The sequence below is a fragment of the Scleropages formosus genome, chromosome 3 (genome assembly GCF_900964775.1).
Source record: "Scleropages formosus chromosome 3, fSclFor1.1, whole genome shotgun sequence".
Classification (NCBI taxonomy): Eukaryota; Metazoa; Chordata; class Actinopteri; order Osteoglossiformes; family Osteoglossidae; genus Scleropages; species Scleropages formosus.
The window spans coordinates 28,966,879-28,986,451 of record NC_041808.1 but is presented as its reverse complement, the minus strand read 5'-3'; the positions used below and the strand labels follow the sequence as shown (position 1 = coordinate 28,986,451).

General features: G+C 50.2%; 1 protein-coding gene across 1 annotated transcript; it reads right to left on the bottom strand.

Annotated features, from left to right (window-relative positions):
- Positions 1 to 127: 127 nt before the first annotated feature.
- LOC108925995 (microtubule-associated serine/threonine-protein kinase 1-like) lies at positions 128 to 18,856 on the bottom strand. Its single transcript, XM_018738404.2, has 26 exons — positions 18,724 to 18,856; positions 12,919 to 13,007; positions 12,679 to 12,754; positions 12,505 to 12,577; positions 12,016 to 12,176; positions 11,809 to 11,884; positions 10,524 to 10,733; positions 10,320 to 10,421; positions 9,716 to 9,848; positions 9,436 to 9,503; positions 9,090 to 9,166; positions 8,571 to 8,779; positions 8,296 to 8,434; positions 7,926 to 8,058; positions 7,136 to 7,301; positions 6,762 to 6,863; positions 6,515 to 6,637; positions 6,199 to 6,311; positions 4,655 to 4,815; positions 4,110 to 4,363; positions 3,645 to 3,851; positions 3,222 to 3,448; positions 2,737 to 2,859; positions 2,467 to 2,603; positions 1,793 to 1,983; positions 128 to 1,698 (listed from the first exon to the last, which is right to left on the bottom strand). The coding sequence occupies exons 1-26, from the start codon at positions 18,741 to 18,743 to the stop codon at positions 128 to 130; spliced, it is 4,941 nt and encodes a 1,646-aa protein (XP_018593920.2). The 5' UTR covers positions 18,744 to 18,856.
- Positions 18,857 to 19,573: the final 717 nt, after the last annotated feature.

Genomic DNA, 19,573 nt, shown 5'->3' with positions numbered 1-19,573 from the left:
GAAATACGCGTCTTTTTTTGTTTCCTTGGCGTGGAATGTTTCAATGCCTGAACTCGTGCAGTGTTCGAGACCTCTAAAGGCATTTGACTCCCCCTCTGTTTCTAACCAGCGAGCGTGCTGCTCTGACTCATGAGTGACGTGTGAAGGAAGTGCTCATGTTCTGCCTGTCCTGCTGAGTGGAGCCAGCTAGCTCAACGGATACTGCAGGAGCGGCCTGCGGACCCCCCGAGGAAGCCTCAGCCTTTTCTGTTGAGTCGACCCTCTTCTTCTCTGCTTCTTTAAGACCATCTTTTTCCCTGATGCCCTCTCGAGAGAGAGTCTCGGGTGTTGTCGCACTGGCCATTTCGACCGCCGTACCGTCTTTGGCACTAGGGGCGGCAGAACTTGACTGAGCTCCAAGGAGGGAGATTGCTGCAGGCGAGAGGATACTGCCATTGTCCTTTCCCGCCTCAAGCAGATTCTTGTTATCCTGAGAGTCTTTGTAGTGGTTCACATGAGTTGAACACTGGTCCAACCCTGGTCTGGCTGCTACTTGCACTGAAGCTAAACTGGGGATTAGGCCTGTGGGTAGACCTGGAGCTGTGGCTGGACTGGGCGCTGAAGGTTGGCTGGCAGCTAATCTCTTCCCCCTGCTTTCTGAAGCCACACCTCTCATTTTATTGTCCTCTGTTTTGGCTGCAGCTAAACTTTGCCTTTTTGTGACCGCCTCTCTGTTATAACCAAGGCCCTCTTTCACCAGCACCTCCTCCCTCAAGCATGCCCTTGGGGGATCCATTCTGCTGCCAGCCTCCATCTTTACCTCTTTCTGCTCCAACTTTATAGTGTCCTTACACACCGAGCGCTTCTCCTCGTAGTCATCCTTGTGCACGATTGTAGGACTGTGGATCTTGGCATTTTCTGAGGATTTTGAGCCAAACTCCCCAGCAACAAGAAGGTTTTGGCATGCAAGGGGCTCTGCAATTGCTGGCTCCACATCTGCCTGTGACAGCTTGCTGGCCACGGCTTTCTGGGATGCTTCGGTGCTGTTGGTTGTTGCTCTTTCTGGAGCTTCAGTAAGTCTCTCCATTCCCGCTAGTAAAGCCTCTCTGCTGAAAGGTAGCTCTTGCCGTCCAAGCTTCCGCATTGGTTTTGGGATGGGTGGCTCACAGGAGGTGAGCCCAGCAGAAGTGGGAGGGGATGGGCCTTCAGCATCCGTCTCCAGTAGGCTCTGCAACCCCAGCTCACTGTGGAAGGGCTCCTTGCGGTAGTCTGGGTGCGAGGCCTCCAGGCCATGCTTACGCCCAGCCATGCTCAAGGATCCTCCTCCACATATTTTCTTGTCCTGGACCGACGGCAGAGGCGAGCCCACTTTCTCGGAAGACTGTACACGCTGGAGCAGCGGTGAGCGGGGTGGCTCTGCACTCTTGGGCCGGGGTCGAGTCACAGGTGGCGATGCGTGCAGCTTGGCAGGGAAAGTCTGTGTGGTGTTGGAGCTGCCCACTGAGTGCCCGGGCAGTGGCGGTGGTGAGGAGGCAGTGGGTGAAGGCGTGTGTGCCAGCGGTGAAAGCGGGATGTTGCCAGCTGACTTGCAGCGGGCAGAACGGTATTGTCGGTGCAGCTTGGGGGACAGGCCATGCAGAGAGCTGGGTCGCGTGTGTTGAGATGCTGCCGGTGAGTTGGGTGTGCTGGAGGCTGGGGAGCTGCTCTGAGAGGAGGCACCTGAGAGAACACCATGAACATTTAGTTAGGGCATTGAAGAGAAGAAGCTCCCACTGAAAGTGTCTATTAGGATGAAGTCATGATGACTACTCACCCAGATAGGCGGGATCAGGTGTGGAGCGATAGCTTTGGGTGGGCGAGCGAGCAGAAAGGCCATGGGTGGGGGAACCAGGCAGGCTGTCGCTGGAGGACAGTGAGCGGTTTAGGGACGAGAGGCTGCGGCTAGTGTGCAATAGGTTTGACTGTTTGGTGATCTTCCGGAAAAGGGAATGGCGCTTCTTAGTACTGGAAAGAAGGCAGACAAATGTACAGTGTTCCCCAGTGTTCAGATAATTTGCTCCTAAGAAAACCCTTCGTAACGTGAATTTTCATAAATCAAGCTGGTGTTAAACCGATACCCATTTATGTTAAAATATTACCAAATCCCGTTAAACTGGACATAGTTACTTCAGCAGTTTGCATGAGTTATCATAATGCAGCTATCGTAAATCAGTGAGACTAGCAAACGTGGTAACAGAGTTTGACCTTAACAAAGCAGGAGCTAAACGATAACTGTGAAGAAGACTGCATGTTGGCTCTGGTCTGCTTAGCTGTTGGGAAGCACACAAAATCCCAATTCAGTCCTCATAAAAGCAAAGTCATGCCCTGTAAGCTGAAGGGGGGGTATGCGATGACACTCCTTGTGAAGACAAGCTGTGGTATCCCAAATGGCATGTCTTGGGGGTTGACTTGGTAATGCAGCCTAAACTATATCGATATACGGCATACCTTTCTTGCCCTTCCTTCGTTGCTGTCCTCTTGTTGCGCCGAGCCATTTTAGACTTATAGCTGGATCGGCGTGCAGGGCCAATCTTGATGGAGGTGTTCTCGAAGGGCGTGGTGGTGACCATCACCTTGCTTCCGCTCTGAGGAGGACATGCGGTTTACTATTCATACCACCAAAGTGAGGTGCATCATCTGAATTGCCTTTCCATCCATTTAAAAGTAATCCCAGACAAAAATGTGTGGTTTACAATTTTTTTCCTGTTTCTCACCCACCTTCAGGATAAGCTCGACGACTTCCGTGTGGACCAGTCCGTGCACAGGCTCGCCATTCACGTGTGTGATGAGGTCACCAGCACAGAGCCCTGCTTCTTGTGCAGGACCGCCGTCTTCCACGTGCTACCAATGAGGCAAGACATTGTTTCAACACCATCATGTTTTCCAACCAGAAGAAAGGACCATACAGATGTATCCCAGGAGTCCTTTCAACTCCTTACTGGGTGGTAAGTCTTGCAGGTCTCAGCATTGCCTTTCAATATCAGGGAGATTTACTTCTGGTTAACACCCAGAGTACTTTTCAAGCTCTTGAACTGTATTTGTTCCTACATAATACATGTGACAATAGCTTAAGCAGAAAAAAATACACAAACACCACTACTTTTATCTGGCCAAAGTGAGCAGATAGCGGCTTAAGACCCAACAGACAGCCCCACACACAAAAACGTGAGCACTGCCTAAGCACAAACCAGAGGCCCCCTTACCCAGATGATGTGGTGCACACTGTAGACGTCACTGTCGCCCATGTAGACACGGATGGCGCGCAGCGTGAAGCCGTATTTCTTGCCGGATCGGTGGATGGTGATGGGCGATCTGGGTACGCTGACTGTGGGGCAGCAGTCCCGGCTGGGGGAGGAGTCCCGGGATGAGGGGTTGGAGGAGAGGGAGCGAGGGGACATAGGGCTGGCCAACGGGGATGTGCCATGTGAATCTATTGACAAAAACGGGGGGGGAGACACGGTAAGCAAGGAGCTGTGGGTACGAAGACAGCTTGTGCGTGACACTGAGATTAGCACATGCAACCTATAGATTGCAGGATATAATGATTTTAAAACAAGTGCTGATTTATTAGCATTATAATGGAGCAGCTCTGTCAAAGGCCTGCTGAATGTTCTGATCTGCTGTACCTGAGGGGATGATGACAGACAGGGCGGTAGCGGAGGCGGACTTGATGACTTTGGTCCCGGGTCGCGGCCCATGCCTTTCCCCGTCTGCGGTGACCTGCTGCAATGGCTGCCGCGGACGACGCAGGACCAGATCGGTACCAACCCGCAGTCCCAGCGGGTCACTGATGCGAGGGTCCCTAGGGGCCTCACCTACCCGCCGCACGGCATCTGGAAGCCCAGTGCAGTTTCGTACAAATTGGTGTTGAAAATGACACGTTCTACCACCTTCCCACAGAAACAGCCACATCGAAGACGTTCATTATTTCTTGCTGAACTACTACATGACAGCTTTACCAAACAGTGATTAAGAAACACCACGGTTTTGTGCTTCATAAATAAATACAAGTACTTGCAACGTTTTGTATGTTTTCAGAGAATAACAAACCCATTCCTCATCAGCTCAGCTTTAGGAGGATCATATCTCACCTGCCGCAGCAGCTCCGTTGCCCTCTTTCATGAGGGTTTTCTGCTCTGCCTCAACCACAGGGGTGACAGTTATGCTCTCCAGAGATGTTCCCCTGGTCTTTCCTGGGCGCTGGTGGGGTGGTGGCTCAGGTTCACCTTCCAGTGGAGATGCAAAGCGATGTGTGTCCATGAGGGCAGAGAACCGGCGCCGGGCACCCATCGGGGGGCTGGAGTCACTCTCCGTGTAGGAGGACTCAGAGCAGGACAGGCGCTTCCTGGAAAACGTGAAGAACGATAAACATGACAGCAAGTTCACCAACATACAGAGTGGTATTAGTAGCGGCGGAAGCACTGGTACCACAGCCGATAACTGTCTTTATTCAACTTTTTAGGCGAAAAATCTTGTGCGGCTTATAGTGCAGATTAATTTAGCCTGACCTTGTGCCAGGCTGACTAACACTAAACATATATGTAAGTAAGTCCTTTGCCATAGTACAGTCCTTTGTGTGAAGGCTACGTGAAAGGACTGGTTCTTCTCCATCCCTGTGTCCAGTGGGTCTACTCACATCTCCGGTGATCCCGTCCTCCAAGTACGGTCCCGGGGGCCCAGACCACTCATGCTGTCCCTCTTAGCTCCCTTGTCCTCCTTTAGGCCCCTGTGCTCCCTCAGGGTGACCGTAGGGAGCTTCTGCTCCAGCTGTGACAGGTGCTCCATGCTGCTGTAGACCTGCATGCCCCCATCACAAAGGGAGCGTATATGAACACTCTTTTTTTCAGAACTCATCCTTCCCTTTACACTTAACGCAAGCACTATCGCTGTCACTGTGGCTCTCTGAGGACACTACAATGGACCACCACTGCACATCTCTATTTTTCATTAAATGTCTGACTAGTATGTACCCCCTACTACGTCCTGTCTTGTTTCTCTTTTGTCTTTCTTTCCGTGTTACTTTTTTCTGTCCTATCAGTTCTTTGGAGAAAAATAGGGAGGCGCGGAGGCGCAGTGGCGCAGCGGGTTTGGCCGGGGCCTGCTGTGTGGTGGGTGTGGGGTTCGAGTCCTGCTTGGGGTGCCTTGTGCTGGACTGGTGTCTTGTCCGGGGTGTGTCGCCTCGAGCCCTGTGTTTTGGGGTTAGGTGTCGGTTTGCTGTGACACCCCCGGGGACAAGTGGTTGTAGACGTCGTGTGCATGTATCAGGGTTTTGACCAGTTTAATCATTTGCCATCCTTATGAGCTGGGTGCACGTGGATGTCCTGAGAGCAAGATGCAGGTGTGTGTGGTGGGGGGCTCCGCTGGCCTGTGAATGATTTAAGGTCAGACAGGCTTTGCAGGAATGGCTAAGCGTAATGAAAAGATGTAGGAGGTGAAGACAAGAGTAGAACACATGACACTGCAGCACTGTACTAATTTCCAGTGTATTTCTTAATGTCTCCATTTAAGTAAGAGGAACATGGCAAGTTCCAGCTGACTGGACGCCAACTGGAAACAGCTTAACATCAGCTTGCTGTTAATAACTGAGAGAATGAACAGATTGTGCAGCATGGGAAAAACACAATAATTAGAGAGCTCAAGTTTATCCATGTGTGGTCTCTGAAAAGTTTTTATTATGGGCTTCAGTGCACAGAAATTTTACTTTTAAAGTATGAATGAAGAGCCACCGCCACTAGTGATCATACAGACAAATTGAGCCATTCACACACACACATTGTCTGAAACCACTTGACCTATTCAGGGTCATGGGGAGCCAGAGCCTAACCCAGCAACACAGGGCATAGGGCTGGAGGAGAAGGGGCACACCCAGAACAGGACACCAGTCCATTGCAAAGCACCCCAAGCAGGACTCGAACCCCAGACCCACCGGAGAGCAGGACCCGGTCAAACCCCTGAGCCATTCAGACTGTCTGAATTCAAGAGTGTAATTCCAATTTTAGTAAGGCAGTGTTTTAGGGCAAATGAGCTCTAAAAATGAAATGTCTGACACAAATGTAAGGGGATGCGTGTGTAAATGAGTGATAGATGAATAAACAATGTTAGTGTCACTTGTGACTCTAGTACATACAACCAGACATGGATCTATATTCAGACTGAACAGGGTCAGCAATGGAAGCCCACCTTGCTGAAGCGCGGTGAACAGGAAGAGAATCGACGAATCTCCACCGGCTCATCATCATCATTGGTGTCGTCCTCGTCGTAGGAGTTGGCGTGGTGGTACCGCTCGGCGCGTGCTGAGTTGGACAGCAAGTACCAAACGAAGGAGGTCAAGACAAGGAAGATTGCAGGGCAAAGGGAATGTGAGGAAAAACAACAAAAACTGACAGTGAATTAAGAACGAAACAGAAGCAGACCAAATCTTGTCCCACAGTTATAAAAGCAGTCGATATGAAACACTAACTCTCTCGTGCTGGAGGTGCTACGAATAAGGACTCACTGTCAAAGTAACTGGTGTCCTCTTCTGACTCTAAGTGAGGTATAAACTCTGCTTTCTGTCTCAGCAGGCTGTTCCAGTCCAGATTGGAGAAGAATGAGTGTTCCTTTACCTCAGCTGCGCCAGCTAGTGACACGGAGGACAAAAAGCATACAGTTTTCAGTGCAGAAATCATTCCTTGCTTTGGAGTAGCCTCCCATCATCTTGGACACATCCCTTCAACTTCCTGGCACTCCAGGTTGGGTCTCACCTGTGCCTAGCCGTATCAGCGGGTTTGTTTGCAGCAGGGCAGAGATCAGGTTCTGGGCATCAGCAGGAAGCGCCTCCTCACCTTCTGGCCACACGATAGCGTCTGAACAGGTGTAGTGTTCCATGGACAGAATTGGAAGATCAGAAGGTGGATCGGTATGAAGGATGATGGGAAAGGGAGAAATATGAGGAGTCAGTTAGGAGGAGTCGCGCAACGATAAAAAAAATGACAGAATTTGCAGAATGCGGAGAGCTGCTTGGAGAACTTCTGAGATAATGAATTACACAGCCAAAGATAGCCTCACAGTCTCCCTTGCAGACATGATTCCAAATTCTCGCACTATAACACTGTTCACACATCCCCTCGTGTCTCACCTGAGATCACCTGGCCAAAGAGTTCCTCTGGTGTGTCTCCGAAAAAGGGCACACAGCCCACCAGGAACTCATACAGGATGATACCCATGGCCCACCAGTCGACCGGTTTGCCATAGCCCTGGCGCAAGATCACCTCTGGAGCTATATATTCTGGGGTGCCACACACCTGAGTGCCAAAGATTGGAGGTTAAAGATCTGCCTGGTGCAAGAGAGCATTGGAAAAAGTTTGTAATGACCATCTTAGATAGGGGAAACGGAGGGTTAAACTACACTGGTTGAAGGTATGGAAAGGTTTGGATGGGATTGAAATTTCAGCGTTTTAATTTCCAGGCCTGTTCCTCAAGGACAATCTCGCTGGAGCCCGTAGCAGTCCTAGACTGTCAGAAAAACTCCACAGTGGCCATTGTTCCTTGGAAAGCACATTATGGAACCTTCTCACAAAAAGACACAAAGGCCTTCAAAGACCTTCCAAATGCAGCTGTGTTTTCATGAAACACAAGCAGAAAGAGATCTCAGCCAAAAATCAATGGTACATTTCACAAACACCTTGGGGAACAAACAGAACTGCCCAAAATATGGCAATAATGTCACATGACAGATGTTCTGCTCATTTAGAGTTTATCTAACTACAGCCTGTTGCGGCTTGGTTTGGAACCACAGAGCTGTGCAGCAAGTGGAAAATTGCTGAAAATCTGAGTCCCGGAAACAGCTATAGAGGAATCCCGAGGAGGCATCATTCAGGGAACAATCAGATTTAATGGAGCTTGACTGTCACAAAAGCCATCTGTACCTGTTTGTCCAGGAATTCGCGGGTGTCCTTCTCTATGTGCTCCTCGTACAGGTTCGTGGTCAGGCTCATCAGGCCTATCTTGGACAAGCCGAAATCTGTGAGCTTGATGTGACCCATGGATGTGATCAACAAGCTGAGAGGAGAGAGGCACCCTTTGTATGTTTATACATTTTTATTCAGCACCTGTCTAACAAGGTACCCATGTTTGTCACCCTTCCAGCTCTTATTATGCTTACAGCAAATCTGTGCCCCATTCAGTTTTCTTCCCGCAATTTACTGATTACTTTTGGCAGAAAGGCACAGTAGTTTACGTAGGCGTCATGCAGTGCACTGTCCAGCCAGCAGGGATCCGAGCGAAGGTGACCCTTACTTGTCAGGCTTGAGGTCACGGTGCACGATGCCATAGTTGTGGATGTACTCGAGCGCTAGAACGGTCTCGGCGAAGTACATGCGGGCCATCTCCACGGGCAGTGCGCCGATGTTCTTCAGCAGAGTGGCACAGTCACCCCCTGGTGACAGACACAGCCAGCCCGTTCAGCTTTACTTTTGACGTTGACGCTGAGAAGATCCCCTCAGGAGTACCGGGTTCTGAAGTTTTGCCCCTCATGGCACCATCCCCGCCTCCATCCCACCGCTGCCACTCACCCTCCACATACTCCATGACCATGCAGAGGTGCCGGCGAGTCTCGAACGAACAGAACATGCTGACCACAAAGGGGTTCTCCGCGAAGGTGAGGATGTCCCGTTCCACAAAGGCCTGCTGGACCTGGTTCCTCAGGATCAGGTTCTGCTTATTAATCTTCTTCATAGCGAAGCGCTGCCGAGTTTCCAGGTGCCGCACCAGGTAGACCGCCCTGCCGAGGGGGCAGTACTTGATTATGAGGGAAAAACCTGAAATTGTCGTTCCAGGATGGGAACTGCTGCTGCAAATCTGATCAGCATCCCAAGAGTATAAATGAACAGTGAAAGAGTGAGAACTGCAGGCTTGGTGCAGGCTGCACTGCTTTGTGCAAAAGGCTGAATCGCTTTGTTCAAAGTGTCTGCTAAGCAAACAAATAGTGCAACATACAGCATTCAGCGATAACCACCGAGACAAGTGAGGCAGGTTAACCTTGCGCTCCTGTCAGTCAGGCGGCAGACCTGCAGCCCTGGGACTCCACTCACCCGTATGCACCGTGGCTGATCAGCTTGATGGTCTGGAAATCGCTTTCACAGGGCGGCTTTACAGCCTTCAGCTTGCCCTGGAGAAAGACAGAAGACACGTACATCACTAATGCAGAAATCCCGAGCAGTGCAGGATAAAATGGTTCTACTTTTAAAATCGGAGGTCCCTCAATTTCAAAGAGAGGTCTGTTCCACTCCTTTAAATTTATAAGATTTATGACTTTTGCCTGATTACAGATTCATTTCTACAGGTACAGATGAGCCAGCCAAAATACATTATCAATAGTAGTCATTTTTACAGAGACTCGTTGTTTGTTTCACCCTACGATGGAAAGTGGTGCCTCACCTCCGTTGAGTCCTCTGTCTCTGGAGTGTGGGGGCCTTCACTGTCATAGCTGTCCAGGTGCACCATCTCTGAAAGAAGAAAACATCCATAGCGGAAACAGTGAGGTTTCAATCTCTAATACTGATTATTTACTGTGAATCTCCCTCCAGCAGGACAGAGAATGGATACCCCAGTTACTTGGCTCTGGATATTGCCTGGACTTTGTAAGGATTTAAGGTGCAATAAAGGGGTCCTCCCAGTTCTCCCACTGCCTCTGCTTTTCTGCCAGCCTTTCTCTTACCCTCCAGGGGATCCCTGGTGAGCCCCAGCTGGCTGATGATGTAACGGGGAATGTCCGTCTTCATCAGGTGTCCCTCTTTGGTGTGGTCCTCAGCTGCCTCGAGGCGATGGTAGAACTCCTCTGGGTTGAACTCCTGTGAGGAGGCCCAAACCTTTGCATGAGGGAGAGAACCCGTGTACTCGCTGGAGAACCTATGAACAGTGAGTTGTCCTACAGTGGGATCCCGCATATAAACCATATTACGCGAAATCAAATTTTACTGACTAATGAATGTAGTGCCATTAAAGTGGAAGGTCAATGGGAGATGAAGAGTTAGTGACAGGAGACGGCACAAAAGTAGTGAGTCATGCTGCTTGCCTCTTTGTCTCAAACACCAGTGTTCCTGTCAGTCACACCGGCAGCAGATCAATACTGGACTCAATATTGACCTTCTGCAGGCAATAATAATATGTGGCCTAATGGTCTCATACTTAACTTGACACGATTTAATGACAGAAACATTGCTGTTCCACAAATACCGACTTTTTAAACCCTGAACTCTGCTCTACATTTATCTGATACTTTTAATGAGGGGAAGGATCTTAAAGGCATGGCATTCACTCACTAGACACTCAAGGAGTCTGGCGGGTCGAGAGATGATGATGAGGAGTTTCTTCACCAGCTCTGTGACAAAGGCCACCTCAGTGCTCTCTGAGCGCTCATACGCCTGAGCAGAGGTATGAAAGATTCCAGGGGCAGGGAGAGATTGATTACTTTTTATTATTTGTGCAGACTCAAACACTCCACCGAGAGCGCCGAAGAGACTCACGTCATGCAGCAGCTTCTCCAGGCTCTCTTGCAGCTCAAAGAAGTAGATGCTGGTGATGAGGCCCTCGCGTGCCTTGGTCAGGCAGTCACGCGACAGTTCCACGATCTGGTGGTGGATGAAGCTGAGGACCCCGTCAGCCAGGGGCAGCACATTCTCCGGTGAGTAAGCCTGGATAAACTCGGTCAGACGCCCTTCCATCTGCGTCGTGGCCTGATATGCAGCATGAAAGGGAATGCATTTTTCCTTAAGTATTATTCCAGCAGAATCCATAGAAATAGGATGGCAGCACGGTGGAACAGTGGGAGGGGTATGTCTAAAGGGGTGGCACTGGGTGACACCGGGTGGCACCAGCCCCCCCGAAATATTATTGGCCCCCCTGGTGCCCCCCCAACGCCATTGGGCTAGAGTACTGGCAATGTGACAACGCTCAATGCCATTAGATTAGAGCGCTGTCAATCGCTGGCTCGACTCGACCATAGACCACGTCTCTGTTCATGGTATGAACACACTCAAGGAATCAGGAATAATGGCTTCAAAAGCTCCCAAGAGTCCCATTATAATATTACGTGACTAGTTAGTTAGCTTAGCTAACGTAACTTCGGCAGATTTCCCGTGCCCCCCGAACTGGTTCTTGGACCCCTGTGCCATCTCATTTAAAAAATCCTGGAATCGCCCCTGAACAGTGGGTAATGCTGGTGCCTCACAGCACCTGGATTGTGCGACTGGACATGGGTTCAGTCTGAGCGATTTGGCTGGACAGGTGACTAAATTGCCCATAGTGAGCGTGTGTGTTATACTGGTGTATAAATGGGTGAAAGACTGTGGGTAGTGTATTGCAGTGTACCTCTCATAAAGCTGTCAGCTAAATACTACATAGTAATCACTGAACATCCCTTTAGAGAAAAGCATCAGGTAAATGAGAAAATGTAGATGTAGTACTTTGTTGCGTAATACACATATTGAGTCTTGGATTCTCATTAAGGTGTAAGGTTTAAATCCTGGTACCAAAACTGCAATCTTGTATCATCCAGTCTATGTAATCAACAGCTAATAAAAGCTAATCTACAGTTCTGTAAATCGGATTGCTATCTAATGAAATTAACTGGATGAATTTAATGATGCAAAATTATCACGAGGAGCTGCCCTGATTAGTAGAGCCAAAATGCATTTATTTGACTGGTTATTATGATGTGACTAATGGCCAGAGGAACCCATATGCGAGCATGAGTGTGTGTTTGCGTGTGCCTGCGTGACTGTGACTGTATCTGTGCATGTGTTACTGCACCTTGGGGAAGCGCTCCTTGTAGACGTGGTTCATCATGACAATCTCGTTGTCATAGCAGGACGGCGATCGACCAGGGCTGTGGGTTGGAGAAGGAGGGAGAGACGAGTTGAACTGTGACCTTATTTTGGCTGTCTGTAGCTAATGATTCTTTTTGGATGATGCATTACTGACGGTTAATGCATCATCATCACTGGAGCACTATGAGACCTGAGGCTGCGGGAGCGGGGGCGCACGTGGGGGGAGCGGCGCCCCCCGGGTTCGTCCGCGATGCTCTCTGTGCTGCCGAAGTGTTTGGACAGGAAGTGCAGCTCGTCCATCGTGGGCTGAAAGGGCAGCTGGTGCAGCCGCTCCTGGGAGGAGCTGGAGGACTGGGGAGGTCAGGAATTGAGAGAGAAGAGATGAGAGAACAGGTGGGTAGAACAGGTATATGGCAGGTGGAGGGGAGCAGCAAAGAAACTACTAAGAAGTGCAACATAGGTCAGTAGGTGACTCAGTGCTTCTGGGCTTGTAAGTGAAAAGTTCCAAACGCAGGTTTTATATGAGAATTTTGTCCAGCTCTATATAAGTTGTGTACATGATGGAAACCACTGCTGAGCTGATAATATTAATAGCAGGAAAACAGAGCTCAACGGGTTGTGACTGGGTCACTGTTAGATTGTGGCATGACTTTGGTGGGGCACAGAGGGCAGACCATACCGTGGAGCTGGGGGTGTTGGTGCCATATCCAGAAGAAGGCAGTGAGGCCAGAGACCAGCGTCTTCCATCCGCCCTGCAGACAGGAATGGGGTGTCATTCTGAGGAGCAGCCCTCTCTGCTAACCGTGTCCGTAGGAAAACGCAAAGTCTGCCATGGCTCAGTGTGGACACGTACCTCCTGGAGGAGGTGAAGGAGAAATGCGCAGGGGTGCTCGGGGCAAAGGTCCGGGGGCTGTCCAAAGGGCTGCTTCCTGCAGGTGCATCAGATGCGTGAATGAGGCAGAGAGTGAGAAGAGAATGGAGGAAAGAGCCAGCAAAGAGATCAGCGAAAGTGACGACGCATCAGAAAAGCTTTTCATTTCAACAAGACTTAGAGCTCTTGTGTTCGCCTTAACCGAGCTGCTGTCACACCTACCAATGTGTCCGGGGAGGGGCGAATGCGGACGGGGCAGAGTAGGCGAGGTGCTTGTCAGAATGAGACTTTTCCTGTTACTGGTGCGACAGCTGCAAACACATCCAAAAACAGGCGTTTTACCATCAAGGTTTGTACGTAGAACTCACTTAATGGTCTTTCAGATGGAGGGTTTCCTGTCTGGGCTGAACAGGGACTGCGGTCCTCTTAGTCTGAAGGCAGCTTTCCAACCCGAAGGGTAAATAAACAAGCGGGGGATCAATTTGCACAAAAATGGCAAACAGGATTTAATTTGGGCACATAAAACGTGTGTGTGTGTGTGTGTGTGTGTGTGTGTGTGTGTGTGTGCGCGCGCGCACCGTGATTGGTCTGTGTACACATGTGTCTGCTGACTTAACTGAAATCAACCATCAGAACAGCTCTGGTTATACCAGATTTACTCAGCCATCACTTCCAGTCAGATTCCATTCATGCAGTATAATCTCATCACGAGGAGGAAGAAAAAAGAAATTCTGGGAAAGCAATTTGCTTGGATTCGACTTTCACCCCGAACTTGACCCCTATCGCTGTGTTTCACCCAGGTGGTCACATACAAGTACGTGCACCATGTGGACGCTGACAAGGTGAACGCTTCACGCTAACAGCTCTTGTCACTTGTGCTCCGTATCTTGGCGAATCCAGAAGTAATCCTGATACAGACATACACACACAGGGTCTCACACACAAACCCACAGCCACCAAATAACTGGATGCTTATAGTTTTTAAAGTCATGTAACCAATTTGGACAAAAGGTTTCTAGTTCAATGCTGGAAAACAAAAAAGGATAAATATAAGGGCTCTGTAATGACCTGTAATGACCTGGAACAGACCTGTTTAAGTGATTGATACCTCCCCAACGCAAGCCCTACCCATCGCTTACTTACACAGCAAAAAAAAAAAGTCATAAAAAACACATGAACATTTGACAAAAAAGAGAAGAGGATACAAGGACGCTGAAACACAACCCTAACGAAACGGACTTTGAGTTGATGAATGTTTTCCGGACGGACTGAGGGAGATCAGGGTTCCGTTGAGGACGCATGATGAGAAGAACACGCATGAGCGTTGACGTCGAGCGGACTCGAGATCGCTTAAGGACGGTTCTCCTTCGCACTTCCCTTCCTCCGAGGAGACCTCCGTTACAGCATGCCCACGTCACTCATGCATTTGTCCCTGTGAGCTGTGTTTTAATAAAGTAACACAATTTCAGCACATTAAGGGCACTGTCGCTTCGAGGTGCTCAGCATGCGCTGGGGTGTTGGACAGCTTGCTCTGAGCTTGGATTGGGAAGAAGAAGGAACTTTGTCAAGTAACAGCTTGCTTGCCCTGACTCCACCAAGGTCTTGTGCAGACAAACAGGCTCCAGTCATGTTGTTCGGTAGTGGGAGCAGGTGTTTCCCGTCTCATCGGCTCTCAGGGAGGATGTGAGAGAGTGAGACCGCTTTGGTACTACCGCATATGAGCACACTCAAGCCAAGACCTTCATAAAAGCTTCAGAGTGAAAAGGGGACAGAGAGTCTGATGAATGCTCTCCAAAGACTGAAGGCTGACATCTAGGGATGTTTCCATACACTCTGCCATCTCTGACCCACGAGGAGTAAATAGGGCAAGGAGAAAGTCAAAGGAAGTCATGACCCTTGCCATCCCAAACATCTCGGCCCATTCACGCTTGGCGGAGACAACAGTCGCAAAAATGTAACTGAACTGTGCTCGGACCTGAATGGGTGAACAAACCAACTCTCACGGACACCCCCGCTCCTGCTGAGACACACAGCTACGCACACACATGAACACGCGCTGGCACCGGCACGCTGGCACTCTCCTTCTGTGGATGTAATGCACTTTTTGCATTGTTCTCGGAGAAGCGCGTCGCTTTGGAGAAGGGCGTCCGCTAAATAGGTAAATATAAATGTACAGTTACAGAACATTTCTACAGCGGATGGGCCACAGAACTAGACTTCAAAGCAACCATATTTACATTTACATTTACATTTATTCACTTAGCAGACGCTTTTCTCCAAAGCGACTTACGATGGATATTATGTAGTGTTACTAGCCCACACACCTTATTCACCGTGGTGACTTACACTGCTAGATACACTACTACAATGGGTCACTCATCCATACTTCAGTGAAACACACTCTCTCTGTGTCACTCACACACTATAGGGAACCTGAACAGCATGTCTTTGGACTGTGGGAGGAAACCCACGCAGACACGGGGAGAACGTGCAAACTCTAACGAAATGAAATGATGTGAAATGATATGAAAAAGTGGTGTGCGGCAAATGCTCAGAACCTGCACAGCGAGTATGAAACCCCCTTTGCGCGTGGCTTTGCTCATGTTATATTAAAAGCCTGACGCTGTATTATTTGCCAACAAATCTGACTGCAGAAGTAAAAGAGCTGATCCCCACTGGCTGTAGTCACCTCTTTGGAGAACCGTGCACTTTTGCTCCGCCGAAAAGCATTCTCAGATTATCCCCTTACAGATACCTTTGTGTGGCTCACAGATGAGAGAAAGAGAGGAGCAGAAGTGAGGGGACAGAGAGGAAGGAAGGGAAATGATCTCAGGCTGAATAAGGTGTGCGAGTTCTGCATCCGAACAAGCGCTGCTTAAATTCGTGGTTTCATTCCTCCTTCCTTTCATTATAAAGTAATGGATTACATGATGAGTCTTTTGTCCAGCTTCGTTTGAGCCCACGAGGGCAACTCTCAGGCATTACATCGCATTTAATGAGCGCTTATAATGTCTTTATGTCCTGTACATCATACCTTTCCCAAGGGCACACTATCAGCTGCAACCAAAGTAAATATTGCCAGCAACAGCGGAGATTTCATATTAATGCTTCCTTAACTAGTCTGTAATGAAGATCCCAAAACAGTGTCAGTATCAGAAATGTTCCAGATACATAGAACGTGCACAGCTGAATTTTGCTCCACTTGGAAATGAACAGACTAAGAACTCTGAGGGTACACGCACTACTCGCTGTGGATCAAGAATCTTCCTGTAGGCTTTTACAATTCTTCTGTCAGCAGTGTGGCTGATATTATGAGGTTAACATGTTTCTCAGGTCTGTTTATCCATGTGTGCAGCTGAGGGGTCTTCCGATAAAGGGGGACCTGCTCTGTGAGCGGTCAGGCAGGGAGCGGAGCGTGCAACTGGAAACCGCTGCACCTGCTGAGTCGCAGCACACTCTGCGTGCTGAGTCACCACGGAAACACTGGGACAAGACCTTCAGATCGCCGGGGCCCTTGTCAGCTGCCAGGGCTGAGAAATGCAGCCATCTGACCTTTCTGGACCTTTCTAGATCATTCTGGACCTTCTACACCGGGGAGACACGGGATGATATCGCAGCTGTGCGCGTGCAAGAGTACGTCTGTCTGGGATCGTCTCCTTCACGGTGTCCATAAAGTGCACCAGCGCAACGCCTTACGTGGACCTCAGCGTACTTCCTACGGCTCACACCACACAAACACAAGGGAGACATGGTGAAATTCATTCCCGCATCCGGCAAATACGTCATGGAGAGGGTGGTGTATCCCACAGAGGAAAGGCTGCTCTTTGAGCTGGGGACAGAAAGCACAGGAGGGGTGGGGTAGTGGGGCACACAGCAGGCTTCCGTCACATGGCCCCTTGTTGCTATGCAGCGTGGAGTGGAAAAGACAGAGATGAGAGATGCGGAGACTGCTGGGGGGAGAGGGGTTAGCGTGCGAAGGAGAGTAAAACAGCACGGCATCGAACGCTGGATGAAAAGGGACGCAATAAACATCACAATACCTCATTCATTTCAAAAAGAGCCCAGAGTTTATTATTGAGCATCCAGCCATTAACCAGGCGTCACTTAATCAGTGTTACGGCTCCCTTGATGAGTACACCGTGGAACACCGTTAAAGGGCTCTAATTATATTATTATATCTGACTAATTTCAATGTTTTTTGCAACCGTGTCAAGTCCCCTCGCACTGTGCCCTGTACGTTCTTGCCACATTATGCATGTATGTCATTACGGCTAAGAGCGTGAGCTAAGTGAATAAAATATAAATTGCAAAGTGCTGTACGATCGCGACCTGCTTTGCTGAAAGGGATTGGGAAGGGGTGAAGGTGTTAGAGAGGGACCGCGGTTAAATTGTTAAATTCAGCTACAGTGGAACCGCCGGTGCCGAGCGCCGTTTTCAAGTAACGTGGGTCAAAAAAACAGCCAAATTGAAAATAAGTCAAAGAACAAAGATATCTTTGTGGGGGGGGGGGGGGTGACATCAACGAGGGTGGCACGTCGCTAATGGCGACAGACGGCCCGGTGAGCCTGGCTGTGGTGGCTCCGTTGAGCTCCTCGCTCGGCGCCACCCCCCCCCAACCCCACCCAGTTACAGCCTCCTCCTCCTCCAGCCCTCGTCTCCATCATCACACAGCTGCTTTGAAACAATCAAGTGCGCCAACAAAACTCAAATCTGCCAGAATTCTTACTTAGCAGATGCGAACGTCTTCACGTAGAGTTTTCTACCCGACTCACGCAGTTGGTCGACCGAAGGGATTCACTCTTGGTGCCTCGACGGGCTATAGAAAGAGCGGTGGGATTTGAACTGGTAACCAAATAGTCAGGAGTCCAGCATTTCGAACAATGGATTGCCAGGCGCCCACCTGCATACTAAAGAAAGCCAGGCGCTGTGTGCGGGATGCACAAAAACGGGAGTCGAGCCCGACTTCATACCCTATTATTGACTTTCTTCAGAAGGCTGACACAGCGCTAACGTGCATGTTGTGAGAACACCTTCCTTCGTGAGCTCAGACCTCTCGAGTTTTTTTCTCCGTGAAGGATTCGCCTAAAACCGTCTCCTCTCTTTTCGAAAACCGTGGGATTTCGAAAAGAGATTAGTTCGAGTCTTCGCGCACGCAACGCACCGCTAAAGCTGCAGCAAAAACAGGCAGCAAACATTGACACCCGGAGGGCACGGAACACCGCTGCCATGGTGCCCGGAAGCCCCCGGGAGACTCTTACGGCAACTGCCTCCTTGTGTTTGTCCGCTAGCGGGTAATAGGAGACCGGCGTCGCTTTCCTCTCTCCCCCAAACTGGAAATGTCAGCGCTAGCAGGGCAAGAATGCAGCGTGTTCACGTGTTCCCGTTGCCTTTAATTCCAAACCCAAGTCCGGCAAGTGTCCCTAGGCTCCATCCCTCGGAACCGGGGGGCTCGGCTCACCGTGTGCCCTCCCGCGTGCACCGTCTTCCTGCCGCTCCCGCCGCCCCCGTCGCTGCCGGCTCTCCACCTCAGCAAACACACCGCGCACAAAGACAGACAAAAACACATGCCCGCACATGTGCTCGTCCGAGGCTAAGAATGGCACTTATCCCGGAATGCCCTCTCTCCACTTCATTTGCTTGAATGAGAGCGAGCGAGCAAGAGAGACGAGGGAGGATCGCACACGCTGTCCTCGGGAGCTCGGCGACTTCACGGCCCACCTGTTTTCACTTCCGCGCAGAGCGGCCTGACCCAAAAAAGAAAAGAGCACAGTTTCCACACTCCTGTCGCTCCTTCCCGCCTTTTACCTTGTTGCACCTGATAAGATGCTGCGGCTCTCGAAATAAAAGAGACAGAAATCCAAGCGACCCGACCGGTCATCGGGCACGTACTCGTGGGTACGCGGCTCGTCTCACGCCGCTCGGACCACGGACAGCAGAGCGCATCACAGCCTCGGACGTCAGACGGACAGACAAAGACGATCGCAGCGATGTCGCTTTGGCTAATTCGATTTGTCTGTTTTTGTTTACCTTTTGCTGCGACGAAACATGCTGTCGGCGAAGGGGGGCCAAGGAGGGCCGTGTGCGGCCGGTCACCACCGAGCGGGGGGGGGGGCCTCTGCAATGTCAGCGCCACGCTGCCTGTCTGCAGTTCAGGCTGGTGTGCACTCACTGGTGTCTGCGTGTCTGTCACTGCGTGTGTGTGTGTGTGTGTATGAGTGCGCTGGAGGCGCCAACGTCAGCGGAGAGAGAGGGGGGGAGAGAGGGAGGGACGGACTGGTTGCCGTTGCCTCCGATTGCATAAAGCAGTGACGGGGAAGTGCGGGTCCGATCTTGTGGGAAATGTGCCCGAGGTGGGGGGGGGAGAGGAGTGTTTGGAAGGAGTTCTCCCTGTTTGCGCAGGTGCCTCGGTGTGTGCACGCTGATCTCTCCGTATGCATGTACGTTTGTGTGTGTGTGTGTGTTTGTTTGTGCAGACATACCAAACCCTGCTAGAGGCAAGTCATAATCAAGGCACAGAGCTCTGGAGTGTGTGATATAAAAAAGAATGAGAAACTGAAGACAGAATGGGAGAAAAAACACACAGCCAGATCGGGCGAAAGAAAGCTTGAGAAGGCGGATAGACTAGATGAAAAGAAAGCGGGGCCGAAAGTGTGCGGAGAGAGGGAAAAAGTGACACACCGACACATACAGACACACAGACAGACACACACTGGAGATGGATGACTAAAGGAGGGGGGAGGTCATGGCCCGGAAGCAGGGGAATCAGGTTGCTTCTACATCTCACCGAAACCCTCACGAAACCAGGGAAACACACAGATGTCTCTACAATGGCTTTGCACTCCACACAGACACTTGACATCTGTCACTTAGAGCCAGG

Coding starts and splice junctions, on each gene's coding strand:
- LOC108925995 (XM_018738404.2), bottom strand. CDS start 18,743: ATGTTTCGTCGCAGCAAAAG. Junction 10,422..10,523: donor TGGAGAAGCTGCTGCATGAC/GTGAGTCTCTTC, acceptor ACCTCTGCTCAG/GCGTATGAGCGCTCAGAGAG. Junction 3,852..4,109: donor CAACGGAGCTGCTGCGGCAG/GTGAGATATGAT, acceptor CTGGGCTTCCAG/ATGCCGTGCGGCGGGTAGGT.